We start from the raw sequence: 14,646 nt of genomic DNA on the forward strand, positions 1-14,646 counted from the left end.
CAGATTGTCCTGGTGCATCAAGCCTTGCCCTCCTGTCTTAGTGGCAGCAGTGCTATTGGAAATTCTGGAAATTATGCAAATGATTTTAAAAATATTTCTCTGTGGTTGCTGTTTCTCATAACTTGTTAATAAAATAGTAGATTCAGGCAACTGAGATGTGCATGAATGTTTGATATTAAGAGACAGTAGGTTCAGTTTGAGAAGAATGGGTTTGAATCTAACCAGAGTGATCAGATAGTCATGAATAATAAGAAGTCACGTGTGAAACATATTCAGTAAAGTTAAGTGTCCAGTAAAACTAGTTTCGACATCATACTAATCTCTAAAATTATAATGTGTGAGTCACGGCCCTTAGATGATCTTAACCTTTACTAGAGGATACCCTGCTTTGTATTCAGCAGCATAAACAACTGAGCAAGGACCCGTGCAGACCTGGTGAATACAACAGGACCCTTTTGAATTCACTGTAAGTAACATTTTGGGTTTTTTTTAATGTGGAAAAATTGTCAAAAAATTATATTCAGGACAAAAATTTTTGAATATTCAACTGAGAAATTATTATGTTCATATTCAAGTTTTGGCTTAAAGCTTCTTGGATTGTTTAATTATGATTTTGGGTTTTTTTTAAATAGAAAAGTCCTCTGTGAGATTGGCACATTTGTGCGGCATGACTCTCCTTAGGAAAACTGCATTTCTAAGTGTTTTAAATTAAGTACATTGATGATAATAACAAATGTAGAGCATGAAATGAAATGAAATGGAAGTGGGGTCTTAAGGATTGGTCTCTAAAGAATCTAGACAGCATTAAAAAAAAAAGAAACTGGCTAAAAGAATTAGTGTAAGAGTGGGAGAAGTCACAAACAAATCAGAGCTTAAATTTAAATGTGTTGTAGATATGAAAGTGCACTATCTGAAAGTGGTTTGTCATGGGGTTCAGGCCCTTCCTAGCGATAGTAGTATTTCTATGACCATGATATTCAGAGTGTGAATTAAGGAATATTTAGAGCATCTGTTACTAAAGCCGAGATTAGCATTCTGAGTTCACTGGGTTTCGGAGAAACAAAATGGTGGAAAGTGGAGGACACAAGTGTGGGATCATGGTGGGAGCTGACAAGGATTCAGAGCTTTTACAAGGCAGAGGCTACATTTCTTAGTGCAAGTCAAAAATCTTAGATATTTTTCCCCTGGAGAGAGAGCTTTGTTTTATAAAAGGTTTGGTAGGTCAAATGATCACATACCACAGGAGGATGTTTTGGATTTCTAGATATTCTACATCTTTACTTCTCTCTATTGACAGAAGTTGTTGAACCAATTGTGATACATTATTAATTTCTAGAGGTGAAAGTATTGCCATAGATGTGGAATGAATGGTTTCCATGCTTCTCTGGAAAAGGCTTTCTTGTTCTATCTCTATTTTTTAGTGTCTTTGTTCCTCCAGAACTCACTCACTCATCTTCACTTTCAGCCATTGTAAGCTTCTCTGCCAAATCACCCTCTTCTATCTTTCTGATGATAAAGACAGTATTGCTCTAGAGTTTCTCTATTTTTTTTTTTTAATTTTGTTTTTAGGTGATTTGATTCAGTCACTGGGTTGGGCATGTCTTTGCATGCAGCAAGCTCACTTATTTCCTTTTGGTGCTCTATGTACATACTCATTTTCCCTGTCTTTATAAGCAGCACTGTATTCTGAGAGTTTTGACAACATCCTAATTGCTATTTCTTTCGTTATTTTAGTGGAAGTTGTTTTTTTCTTTTAGTTGTGCTCAACTGTTCAAGCTTTATGAAATCACCATAAATGTTCATCACATCTTCATTAACAAGTGCATTTGCATTCTCTAAGGTGCCTGCATATGGGTTTATATGCAGCCTATTCAAAGACGTATGTTTTAATTTTCACAAAAGTGGTATACTTTGCCTTTCTTCTGCTTTGATTTTTCATCAGTTAAATTTCCAAATTTAACTGATTAGCCTTGACTGTCTCCCTTGATTTCGTCTATATAAACCTGTGCTTTTGACTCTTTCATTATTTAAAGCCACATTGAAAACAGAATATTGGGAAAAAAACAGTTTAAAATGAATTGTAGCTTAACTTTAATGAGGGCGTATTTGGAATTACCTCATCCCTCTTTGACTTTAATTTTTATTATTTCATAACCTCTTCAGTAGGTTGAGCAATTTTCCAGAGTCTGCTTCCTTGAAATAGAAAGGTCATTTCCCCCAATTCAAACATCTCGGAGTCACTGGTGCTAAGCTAACTCTGTACAGTGAAGGGATTGATGTATTGCTAAAATCAAGGTGAAAAGATTTGTAAGCCAAACGTAACTTTTCTTCTATTACAGAATCACAGAAATATGAAGATGTTGCTTTTCCTGTGTCTTTTACTTGTTGGAATCCATTCCAACATTTATTGCTATGAGCCTTATCAACAAGGGGTAAGAAACCAGAATCAAAGAGCACAAGAAAACCAAAACATGCCATTGCAGAGTGTAAGGAACAGTGTTTGTCGATTTGCATGTTGTTTCTACAAAGATATTTCTTCTCGTGAAAACAACGGAAATGTTTTCTTCTCTCCTTTGAGCATCTCTACCGCCTTCGCAATGCTGACTCTGGGTGCCAGATCAGACACCCTGACACAGATTCTTAGGGTCCTTTGCTTTAACCCTCGTCAGATTTCTGAAAATGACATACATGAAGGTTATCGTCAACTCATGCAAATGGTAAACAGAAGGAATGGGGGGTTACAGTTGAATATGGGAAATGTTCTGTTTGTGCTTGATCGACTGAAGCCACAAGAAAAATTTTTAAGTAATCTCAGAAACTTCTATGAAGGAGAAGCTTATCCTATGAACTTCAAGAAGGCTGATCAAGCCCAACTAAAGATCAATGAATATGTGGCAAGAAGAACAAATGGAAAAATCAAGGACCTTGTAAATAACCTAGATCCACTCACTGAAATTCTCCTTATTAGCTATATCTATTTTAACGGTAAGATATACATATCATGTTCTTCTACTCCATAAATTACTTCCTCAGGTCAGCCTTGGACTTCATAATTTTTCGCAATATGGTTTTGCAGGTGGACTCATATCTTGTTTCCCTTTTGGTCCTCGCTTATATTTAATTAGAAACAAAGCTATTGGAAATTATGTTCTACATGACACTGTTAATTCCTAGAAAAATGTGTGGCAAATTTTCCCATATCTTTTAATATATTAACTTCTTTCCTTCAGAAAATTAAGTGAAATATATGTTGAGGAAGGCATCTCTAGGCAGTAAAGCATCTAATCCTATACAGTCTGTTAGGATTCAAACACTTTCTTAAATCCTTGACTGACATCCATTTCTGTGAATTTCAATCCAGCTGTTTTTTTGTTCATCAGGTTCAGAGTTAAATGAAAAGAATGCTATTAAAGGAAAACTTAGCATCTTATCAAACAGAATATGTTTAGACAACAGCTTTGTTGTTACTGTGCATGTTTATGTATTGAAAACTAAACATGCTACAGTAGCTTTAGTTTCTCACTCATGTTCTCCTTATTTTTTCACTAACTATGCCTTTGCCGATAGCATGTCTGTAGTCCTGGTGTGTCTAGAGGCATAGGTTTCAACTTTTTTTTTTTGATTTGCAGATTCTAATATTTTCCAGTGGAGAGATGGACCCACCAGTATCAAATACAAGCCTATTGACAATAAGCTTGTTTTTCTTAATTAACTTGTGCAGTCTGCTTAGATACAGTCTTCAGATCTTCCCAGAGCTTTTCAGACTTCTGATCTAATGAGAAGAAGAGGATCAAGGCTGTAAGACTCAATCAGTGGTCTAATAACAGATATTGCATCTTATTTCAAACTTTCTCTCTCTTACTGATTATATGCTGAAAGCAAAGTATTTGTAGTCAGAAAAATAATATTCTGTAATTTATCTGATAAAAATATCATCAAGCTTTTTAATTGAAATGGAGATGGCATATTAGATACATTTTTATAAGAAAAGCTATCCTTTTAGAACTGTTAACCTGGATGCTTGCACTTTCCAATATGAAGCTTCCCCTGAAAATAATTAAATACCATATTTCGGTTTTGCTTTGCTTTCCATCTGCATCTCTGCTCCTGTACTAATGTCTGAAGATTTGGCCACAACTAAATGGAGCTAATTGAAATGATGACTAATGTTTTTTAGTTCTCTTGAAAACCTATTTGTTTATCTCAAATAATGTTTTCATTTAGACTTTTATTAAGCATCAGGTACATCTTTCAAAACAGGCAAAAACCTGAGTTTTCTTTTACTGAAAGGTTTGAAGAATGAGCAATGAATTTAGTAGCACAATGGGGACAAAAGTCCAAGAAACCTTGTATTACAGTTAATTTTCACATGTTCTAACAGTAAGGATTGCTGGTTTTTTTAAAGAGATGTTCAGTTTACTACTGCAAACATTTCCTAGCTCCTCTAAAGTTGGTGGAGTTTCAGTTTTAGCTCACCAATTTTAAAACAAATGGATTAAAGAATAGCATTAATCACAATAATATAATAACATTTTTTTTTAGTCTTGTGATCAAGAGTAGGTTAATTATCTAGACCTGGGATTAATCTGGAGAGGATTTCTAAACCTCACTTAGCTGTATAACTAGTCCATACTTTCAGGTGGTTGTCCTCTTTTTGTGCATTACAAACTCCCTTGCACATTACTGGTGACAATTTTTTTCATGGTGTAGCATAGTACAGAATTCCTTCTTCAAGGACAAAAGTCTGGCAATATTTTCCTGACTTTGACCTACAAGACATGTTATTCCACTATATTACACCAATCCCTTTTCATGCCTTAGTCAAGCTGTACTTGACTGTAGACAAAGAGTGCTTCAAATTTCATTTTGCCCCTTGAGCACTGTGAAGCTCTTGAGGAAGGTGCCTAGAAGGTCCCTTCTGTTCTCACCCCCTAAGACAGAAGTGAGAACAGGAATAAGAGTGCCTTTGAAATAGGAAGAAAGTATTAGTGAATATCATCTCTGTCTAATCTGTGTGTTAACTGATAGCCATGATTTGGGACCTTAATGATCATCTAGTTCTGATCCCCCTGTAATGGGCAGGGACACCTTCCACTATACCAGAGTGTTCAAAGAACTGTCCAACCTGGCCTTGATCACTGCCAGGGATGGGGCATCTACAATTTCTCTATTCCAGCCTCACAACCCTCATAGTAAAGGATTTCTTCTTTATATCTAATCTAAATTTAAATTTGCCCTCTTTCAGTTTAAAGTCATTCCTCTTTGTCCTATCACTATCTGCCTGTATAAAAAGTCTTCCCCCCTCTACAGGTACTTCCCCCCTTTAAGTACTGGAAGGGACTCTAAGGTTTCCCTGGATCCTTCTCTTCCCAGGCTGAACAACTCCCCAACTCTCTCAGCCTGTCTTCACAGGAGAGGTGCTCCAGCCCTCTGATCATTTTCATGGCCCTCATCTGGAGTAACTCCAACAGATCCACATCCTTCTTTTATTGGAGACCCCAGAGCTGAATGAAAGCTGAATGCAGTACTCCATGTGGGATCTTGCCAGAGTGAAGCACAAGTGGAGCTGGCCACACTTTTTCTGATGCAGCTCAACATGTGCTTGGCTTTCTGGCCTGCAAGCACATATTGCTGAGCCATGTTGAGATTTTCATCATCCTGTAGGACCAAGTCCTTCTGCTCAGGTCTTCTTTGAACTCAATCCATTATTTTCCCAGCTTGTATTTATGCTTGGGATTGCCCCAACCCACATGCAGGACCTTGCACTTGGCATTGTTGAACTTTATGGTATTCTAATGGGGCCACCTCTCAAGCCTGTCTCATTGTCCCTGCATGGCACCCTCTCTGTCTGGGTGGCATCCCTTCCTTACAGCATGCAACCATCTTGGTGTCACTGGCAAACTTGCAGAGGGTGCACTCAATTCCACCATTCACTTTACCAATAAAGATATTGAACAGCACTGGTCCTCATACCAACCTCCGAGGAGCACTGGTCATCCCCGATCTCCTCCTATACAACAAGCCATTGACTGCAAGCCTTCAAATGCAAACATCCAGTCAATTCCTTATCCACTCAGTGGGCCACCTCTCACACCCATCTCTCCAGTTTAGAGTCAAGGGGGACATGTGGACATGTCATGTGGGACAGTGTGAAATTCTTTGCATGGCTTCCAGTAGATGACATCAGTTGATCTTCCTTTACCACAGTTTACCCTTTGTGAAGTCATGTTGTCTGTCACCAATCACTTCCTAATTTTCCATGTGTCTTAGCACAGTTTCCTGGAGGATCTGCTCCATATCTTGCCACTCAAAGAGGTGAGAAAGACTGGTAGTTACGTGGGTCTTCCTTTTCTTATTTTTTTTTTTAATGAGAGCTCTCATTTATCTTTTTCAGTCAGTGGAAATTTCACTAGACTGCCATAACTTCTCAAATATGATGGATAGTGGTTTAGCTGTTCCATCTATTTCCCTAACAATCTGCAGGTCCCATGGACATGTTCATCTTCAGGTTCTTCACATGTTCTTGAACCTGATCTTCTTCTACAGTGGGCTACTTCTTTCATTCTCCCAGTCCCTGCACTTGCCAGTAAAGATTAAGGGAAAAAATGTCATTGAGTACCTCAGCCTTGTCCTTGTTCTGGGTAACCAGGCTTTACATTTCCTTCTGGGGGGAGTTCACATTTTCCCTAGTCTTCCTTTTATCATTGTCATACATATAGAAGCTTTTCTTGTTGCCCTCAATGTCCCTAGCCAATTCTAATTAATTCTATCACACCTTTAACTTTCCTAACCTATTCCTTGGAGGCTTAGAAAATTTCTTTTTATACCTCCCAGATTACCTGTCCTTGTTTCCACCTTCTGTAGGCTGTTTGTGTTTGAGTTCATCCACACAGGCCTCTTGGCATTTTTACCTGACTTCTTCTTTGTTAGGATGGATCACTCCTGTGCTTGGTGGAGGTCATCCTTGAATATTAAGAGAATCATAGAATCATTAAGGTGGGAAAAGACCTCCAATATCTTTGAGTTCAGCCTTTGACTGAACACCACCATATCAAACAAACTATTGGCACTAAGTTCCAAGTCCAGTCATTTTTTGAACATTTCCAGTAATCATGAATCTACCATATCCCTGGGCAGCCTTTTAAAAGGTTTGACAGCCCCTTCTGTGAAACAATTCTTCCTGATGTCCAACCTGAACCTCCCCTGAGGCCATTTCCTCTTGTCCTATCACTTGTTGCCTGGGAGAAGAGACTGACCCTGACCTGGCTACAGCCTCCTTTCTGGCAGTTGTAGAGAGCAATGAGGTTCTGCCCCACAGCCTCCTCTTCTCCAGCCTAAAAAACCCCATTTCCCTCAGGTGCTCCTCACATGACTGACTCTCTAGACTCTTCCCCAGCTCTGTTGCCCTCAATGCTCCAGCACTTCAATGTCTTTCTCATTGTGAGGGTCCCAAAATCAGACCTCGAACCGAACTTGAGGTGTGGCCTCACCAGTGTGGAGTACAGGGGGACAATCCCTGGTCCTGCTGGCCACACTATGGCTAACACTGGCCAGGATGCCATTGGCTTTCTTGGCCACCTGGGCACAGCTGGCTCGTGTCCTTTTCCTTTTACGTCCTTTTCCACTGGGCCACTTTCCAGCCACTCTGTCCCCAGCCTATAGATCTGCATGAGATTGTTGTGACAAACCAGCTTTCTTGGGGCCCTCTTCCCTCAATGGCTTTATCCCAAGCAGATCTCCGAAGAGGCCCAAGTTTGCACTCCTGAAGCCCAAAGTAATGGTCTTAACGTCCTACTCAGTTTTCAAGCAAAGTTCTTCTTGAAATCAGTTGGTTTTCCCTGAGTTGAGCACTAGATAAATGTTGTTTAAGTTTTTGAGGACTGGTGTCATTCATGTTTTTGTGATTCATTCTGCTTTTTTTTTTCCCTTAGGCATAATAATGTAAAAGTCCTGTGTGTTATATATCTGATGATAGAAGTCACTAGTAATGAAGTATATCAAAGTATATGAAATGTATGAAAGTAGCAACTTTTCCCTGTTCAGAGCATTGCAGTTGTCAATCTATGCTGTCAGAGACCAAGACATGCACTGAAGAAGTTTCATTTCACTTTTTTGAAAGCTATTTAGTAGTGCAGGCTATGTCAGATGGTGGAGACAGCAGATGATAATTAAGTTGCCTAGTAATCAGTGTTCAAATAGAAATCAGAAGTCAACAGGGGTTGCACCTTGTTTCATGGTTTTCTTGTTGTCACTTATTTTACTTAGTGTCGCAGCTCTATTTTTGCCCATTACATTTGATAAAATGTTAGTTTTGCTCTAGATGGAAAAATTTACTACAGAGCAACAAGATTTCTTAAAAAATAAAATAAAAACAACAAAAAAAACCTTTCCAAAACTCCACAAATTTCCCCTTTTTAAAAAATTTGCTCAGCCTCTGAAACATATGACATGGATACCTGGAATCTGGCTTTGAAACTCCTCTCCACTGGGGATAAGAACCTTCCAGAGTTTCAATGTGGACAGTTTATTTCACCATGACTAAGTGAGGAACATTTGAAAATTTAATATGGGGAAGATGACAGTGGAAAAGTTTTCTGCTGTTGCTGCTTTGTTTGTTTTACTCAGCAGTCTGGTAAAATTAAGCTCCTTATGACTCTACACATCATCAGCTAATGTGAGGTATCAACACTTCTCTGCAAGTAACACAAATCCCTTAATTTCTCTGGAGAATTCATCCCACCCTTTACACGCCTATTTTGGTTTGGGAATAAGAAAATGAGAGAATCTTCTTTTGAGCTTAGATAAAGGCTGAATTATATGAGAACTTTATAGGCTCCTCAAAACTGTTATCATGGAGGAAAAGTGCAAGTTAGAGCCCTTGATAACTAATCTAAAGGAAGGATTTTGCAGTCTGCTGTAAGATTTGAGGGAATGTTTTACATCACATTCTACCAAATGTGTGTTACTATTGAATTATTCTGAGTATTTAGGAAGATCAAGTGATTGTTGCAAATTGGTTTGTCTTTGATCCATCTGTGCCAGTTTCTGTCATCTAAGAATGTGTCCTATGATAATATGTCCTATGGTTTCATGTCCTCAAAAATATCCTGTAACTCTGTCTCTTATATTTCAAGCTGAATGGGAAAAACCTTTCGATCCAAAATACACTAAAATGAGCAAATTTTTTGCGGATGGGAACAAGGTTGTTGAAGTCCCGATGATGTTTGGAATGGGCATGTTCAAGCATGGCTATGATGAGCAGCTGTCTTCCACTGTGGTGCAAATGGATTACAAAGGAGGTGCTTCAGCATTTTTTATTCTGCCTGATAGAGGAAGAATGAGGAAGCTGGAGAAAAGATTGTCTTGTGAACATTTGTCAAGGTGGATGACATTAGTCACAAAAAGGTAAAATTCTGCAGTTCTTGGTTCAGATGGTAGCTAAGGAAACAAATGTGCTGGGGTATGACACAGAATTAGTATGCAGTTTTTAGTTCTGCTTTAAGCAATAGAAGAAATTTCCTGACCTCAGTTGGATCTGGCTGATTTAGTGTCCATGTGTTTTCACATTCAGTATGGCACGCACTGAAAACCTTCACAGATTAGGACTTTTGCTGTTTCTGCATTTTGTTTCCCATCTTCAGCTCTTAATAGGTCCAAGTTTTTTGACTTCTCATTTTTCTGCCTTCTATTTACAAGTAAATAATAGGGGAGACAGGGGGGAAGTTTTCTGCCTTCTATTTACAAGTAAATTCCTACCACTTCAGCCTCTTTTCTTGTCTCTTTCTTAATTTCTGCCTATTAAAATTAACAGCAATTGTGCAGTTAATGCTGAAATAACAACTTCCATTCAGCAATTGTGAGGACAAAGCTCAATATGTGAAAAAAACCAAACCAAAACAAAATAAACAAACAAAACCCTACAAAAAAAACCACCACCAAAAAAACAAAGAAAAAAAAAACACCACCAAAAACAACAAAGAAAAAAACCAAAAACAAACAAACAAACAAAAAAAAAAAACAAACAGCAAAACCAATATAATTCTCTGTGCACCTTTACAGTTTTGAAACTTCTGGGAGTAGCTATGTGGTTTGTGCCTATGGGACAAAAAGATGGTGAATCAAGATACTTAGGTATAATTTTTGCCAAAGAAACAATTGCCTTTACAATTATCAAGATGAATGCTAAATACAATTGGAGGAATTTGTATTTCCTCTCTCCATCTCATAATATGAAAAAGAATCACAGTCAAAGACAAATTTGTTTCATGCTGCTCCCCATTTTCCATCATAACCATTCTCTCCTACAAAATAATGACACAAATTCCTCCTTTTCCCTTTAATCTTTAAAATGATTGTATCAGCAATTATTTGGAGTCTCTGGGAGGTCTTAATAAATTAAAGTATTATATGGAATCATATAAAGGCTGTGAGCTACCTGTTTGCCCCTTCTCTGTCTGCAAACTGATGTTGATATTAGTGGTAGAAGTGTTGTGAAGGACATCTTTCATTTCTAGTGGCTGACAAAAAAGATAGTGCTGAAGTGTCACCAGTACAGACAGCTGAGATGTTTTAAATGGCTGAAATATAGAGAAAGCGTCACTTTCACTTCTGGAAAGTGTATCCCACTGCTCCTTTCCTGGTTGCATTGCTACTGTGTGTCTGTGGCTTTCCCGTTCCTCTGTACTGGAAGCAAATGGAGGCTTATGAAGGAGTTCAGGTAACAGTAAGGCAGATGATTCAGTGATAGCTGCATCCTCATCCGGGGCAGCAATCAGCACGGACTGAAATCAGGAAGTAAGAGGTCAACAACCTGATATCAATCCACCAGCACTCTTGCTTTTGGATACAGCCAGAGCTGGCATTAGATGCTGTGCAATGCTGCAGGTATGGGCCTTTTCCTTCCCACCTGCCCACTGGGTCCCTTCCTCTTTGGCTAGCATCATTAAGTGCTCCACATCTCCCTGACCTAAAGCCCTGGAGAGCTGTCCTGATTTCTCATCAGCAAATAGCACCTAATGTCAGTGCTATCACTAACCTCTGTCTCATTATGCTGCTTCTCCCTGTAAATGTTTGGCTTAACCTTTGAAAAGTAATTGTTAGATACTTAGAGGAAAAACAAGGAAGAAATTAGTCAGAAACATAGAGCTTTAGTTAATTTATGGAAAGCAGCAATCTAGTCAAAATTGAGTATGTCAGACACTGGACTTACACAGAAAAATAATTATCTATTAATATATAATAGATCTAATAATATATCTAACTATATTCTGTAAATTTGCTTTTGTCTTTTGTTTTGCCATGCCTTCTATCACTACTTACTATTGTCCTGCTTCTTCAGTGGATATAGTTCCATTTTATCTGTCCTGTTTTCTATGATAAATACACAAGGCCACAAGGCCTTTTTTATCTAAAGGTAACATTCAGTGAACTTGAATGGGTTGGATTTTTTTTTGTGCTGAGCTTGAGACACTAAAGGAATCTCTTTTTCACAAGGTGAATCCTCTGCATCCTCAGTAATGGCTCATGATGAAGGTGCTTCCAGCAGATTGCACAAGAGATCACTAACTTCAAAAAATTTACATCTCCTGCATAGGCTAGAGAGAGGCTACAGGCAAAATGTCTTTAGGGAGAAAGCAAAATCAGTTTTTCTCTTATGAGTCTATGTTACTCTGTGATAACTGATCAAATGTTTCACCATATTCTTGCACTTCTTTTCTGGCAGCTCAGTAAATTTGTATCTTCCGAAATTCACGCTTTATGGGACATATAACCTAAAAGATATCTTATATAAAATGGGCATCATGGATCTGTTCACGGATAAGGCTGACCTCTCTGGGATCACTGGGCAGCCCCAGCACAGAATTTCCCAGGTAAGCCATAACTGCTTTTTGTTTTATGGGCCCATGGTTACTGATATTTTCATCACTTTCTGCACAACTATTCATGGTGCAAAACTCATGTAAATAGGCTTTGCTTCACATGAAAAGGCAGCTGATGGCATACAGAGTATTTTATCCATGTTAGTTGCACTGTATGAGCAATTGGGTTGGAGCAAGTTACTGGTCCGTAATTTTTTAATCTATAGATTAAAAATAAAAGGCTATTTTGACCTGCATGGGGCAACTTTATAAAGCATACATGACCATTATGTATCCACACCTTGGCGCCTTCTTGCAGCATGTTTTTACAGTCACCACTGGCTGCTTCTGTTTATGTCTGCCTTCTCTAGGCAGCTTGTGGGCAAGTAGGGAGCTGTAGGATGTATCATTGCTCATATTTTATGGAGGTGAGGGAAGAGAAAAAACACTGCTTGTTTTTAAACTGTTTGGGGGAAATGAAAATGCAGTTATTACAAGCATTTGGCTTTAAGCATGTTAACAATGACTTCCAGGCTCAGGCAAATAGATCACGCCTCAATAAACCTAGAGTTTAAAGCTGATAATCAGGGCAAACTTAATTGTCTAATGAAGAAACAACTGCCCTCATGACCTCAAGTGGACATTAACGAATCAAGATCTGTCAGTGTCTTGATTTTGCAAGGTCAAACTTTTGTGTTTCTGTGCTTTAACCCTCCATTTCTGGCCCTTCATCTTTGTTCCCATTTTTCCCAAAACATGACAGAACATAGGACGCATAATTTAAGATTATTCTTTGTGCTAATCTGCATGTTGTTTCTTCAACTATATGAACTTCTAATACACAGTTAAATATGGTCTTACTCTCTTAACATTTGGTCTATCTGTACAGAACTCCATGGATCTGGAGTGGATGCAAAGAATAAGAAAACAAACAAAGCAAATGTTTCCACTAGCATGCCCCTCCAGTGGAGAGTAACTTTTCCTCTCTGGGGCTAGAATCTTTGGGCATGTAGCTTGCTGATTTTATTTCCCCCCCACCCCCCAACTTTGCTATCTTTAAGCAGTGGACTCACATCTGTCCATATGATGCTTGTTTCTTACCAGTAACTACTTCAGGCATTTTTAACTCTCATTCTTATTTAGGTGACTAGTTTTTTACCCCCTTGACTTGTAAAATGTCTGTTTCTTCACAGGCTATTCACAAGGCTGTGATAAAGGTGGATGAGACTGGCACCGAAGCTGCAGCTGCCACAGGCATGGAAATAGTGCCTATGTCCGTTCCAGTTACCATTAGGTTCGACAGGCCCTTCCTAATGGTCATAACTATGGAGAACACTATACTCTTCATGGGAAAAATTGTGAACCCTCTGAAAAAAAATTAAGTTAATGTACAAATTAGGTATGTGGTGATGACCACTCTTAGATCAAGTATTAGACCTGATGAGTATGGCATGGCTACAGAGGGGCTCTCCACCTCTTAACTGATGTTATTCACTGATGTTTTTTGTAGATGAGACTCTTCATCAATTTAAGATATCATAGATGGATGTTTGTTTGGGCCTTGCTTCTTTTTTTTTTTTTTTTTTAAGAAGGTTGCATTCATGCAGAGCTGTCATTAGCTCTGGGACAAAATAGGCCTGTGTGATACTGACAGCATAGATACATCTTCTAGCAGGGAAGATGAGGAGCATGTGGGTGGAGAGGGTTGTGTATGTCTGCTTCTTCCCTCATGGCTGCCTTCTCTCCTATCTTTTTTATGTTGACTGACAAATAGGTACAATTTATGTCACTTTACTATTTGTGTCAATTTTCCTACCAACGTGAAGTTCATAACTAGCATAAACCTTAACATGCATAATGCTTATTACCTTGCCCAGTACCATTGTTGTCCAGTGAGTCTATTACACCCTTGCCTGTAAGCTGTTGTCCCAGCTTGGCTGCTGCAAAGGGGTCTCAAAGAAGGGGTGTTTTTCCCCTGCAGATATATACTACCCTGCCTACTGTTTCTGTATAATCTATAGTCCAGACTCATTCCAGGGCAAACTTCAGAGGTTCTAAGAATTTGACCAAAATAAAAAAGAGATAGATCTGGTCTCTGCCCTTTGGCATCCTGGAGCCATCCATTGTGAATCAAATATACAGCTCAGAGCAGCCAGAAGACTACTTCTAGCTTTTGCCTGCATCTAAAGTAGCTCCTAGAAGTCCCCAGGCAGCAGGAAGCACAAGCCATGTCCCCCTGGTGCCAGTGTCTTTACCATTACTGTCTGTACCTGGGAGATTACCCACGGTAGTAAGCGCCATTCCAGTATTGTTTGTAGGATCAGGCACTCTACCAATAATACCCATACCCCATCAGTGGTGCTTGCCATGTCTCTTGATATAACCCCTTCTGTTCCCAGACTGTCTGGTAATACAACAGTGGTACTCTTTTTCTCATCTGCTTCATGGTTAGTATAGCCACAATATTATAAAGAGCTGTTTTCACTATTACGAGACACAATAACCAATCACATTCATAATGAACATGCTTATTTTATTTCCTTGTTTTCTTTCCTATCTATTTTTTTCTTCTGGTTTTTACATCATCTATCATTATTTTATTTCTTCGCTCATGTTCCTGGTATATATCTGATCTCTGGTTGCAGGAGGGGTCAATTATTGCCTAAAGGGTATTAGTCTGTTAATAGGTATTAAGCACTTACACCAGTCTTTGTACAGCCTTGAAATATGCAGACAAATGTACTATGGGAGAACAACAACAATGAATAAACATGACATTAAAAAGTTT

The 14,646-nt window shown here is 38.6% G+C and overlaps 1 protein-coding gene across 1 annotated transcript; it reads left to right on the forward strand.

Moving 5' to 3' along the window:
* Window positions 1-452: 452 nt before the first annotated feature.
* Window positions 453-14,646, forward strand: LOC128790012 (alpha-1-antiproteinase-like). Its single transcript, XM_053946426.1, has 5 exons — window positions 453-466; window positions 2,340-2,985; window positions 9,135-9,405; window positions 11,723-11,870; window positions 13,052-14,646. Exons 2-5 carry the CDS (start codon window positions 2,352-2,354, stop codon window positions 13,238-13,240), a joined length of 1,242 nt encoding a protein of 413 aa, XP_053802401.1. The 5' UTR covers window positions 453-466; window positions 2,340-2,351; the 3' UTR covers window positions 13,241-14,646.

This window comes from Vidua chalybeata, chromosome 6, assembly GCF_026979565.1.
Source record: "Vidua chalybeata isolate OUT-0048 chromosome 6, bVidCha1 merged haplotype, whole genome shotgun sequence".
Lineage (NCBI taxonomy): Eukaryota > Metazoa > Chordata > Aves > Passeriformes > Viduidae > Vidua > Vidua chalybeata.

What these genes read in the sequence shown, in the direction of transcription:
- LOC128790012 (XM_053946426.1), top strand. Translation starts at nt 2,352, where the DNA reads ATGAAGATGTTGCTTTTCCTGTGTCTTTTACTTGTTGGAATCCATTCC. An exon ending in ATGACATTAGTCACAAAAAG is followed by an intron (nt 9,406 to 11,722) that starts GTAAAATTCTGC and finishes CTTTTCTGGCAG; the next exon opens with CTCAGTAAATTTGTATCTTC. An exon ending in CCCAGCACAGAATTTCCCAG is followed by an intron (nt 11,871 to 13,051) that starts GTAAGCCATAAC and finishes GTTTCTTCACAG; the next exon opens with GCTATTCACAAGGCTGTGAT.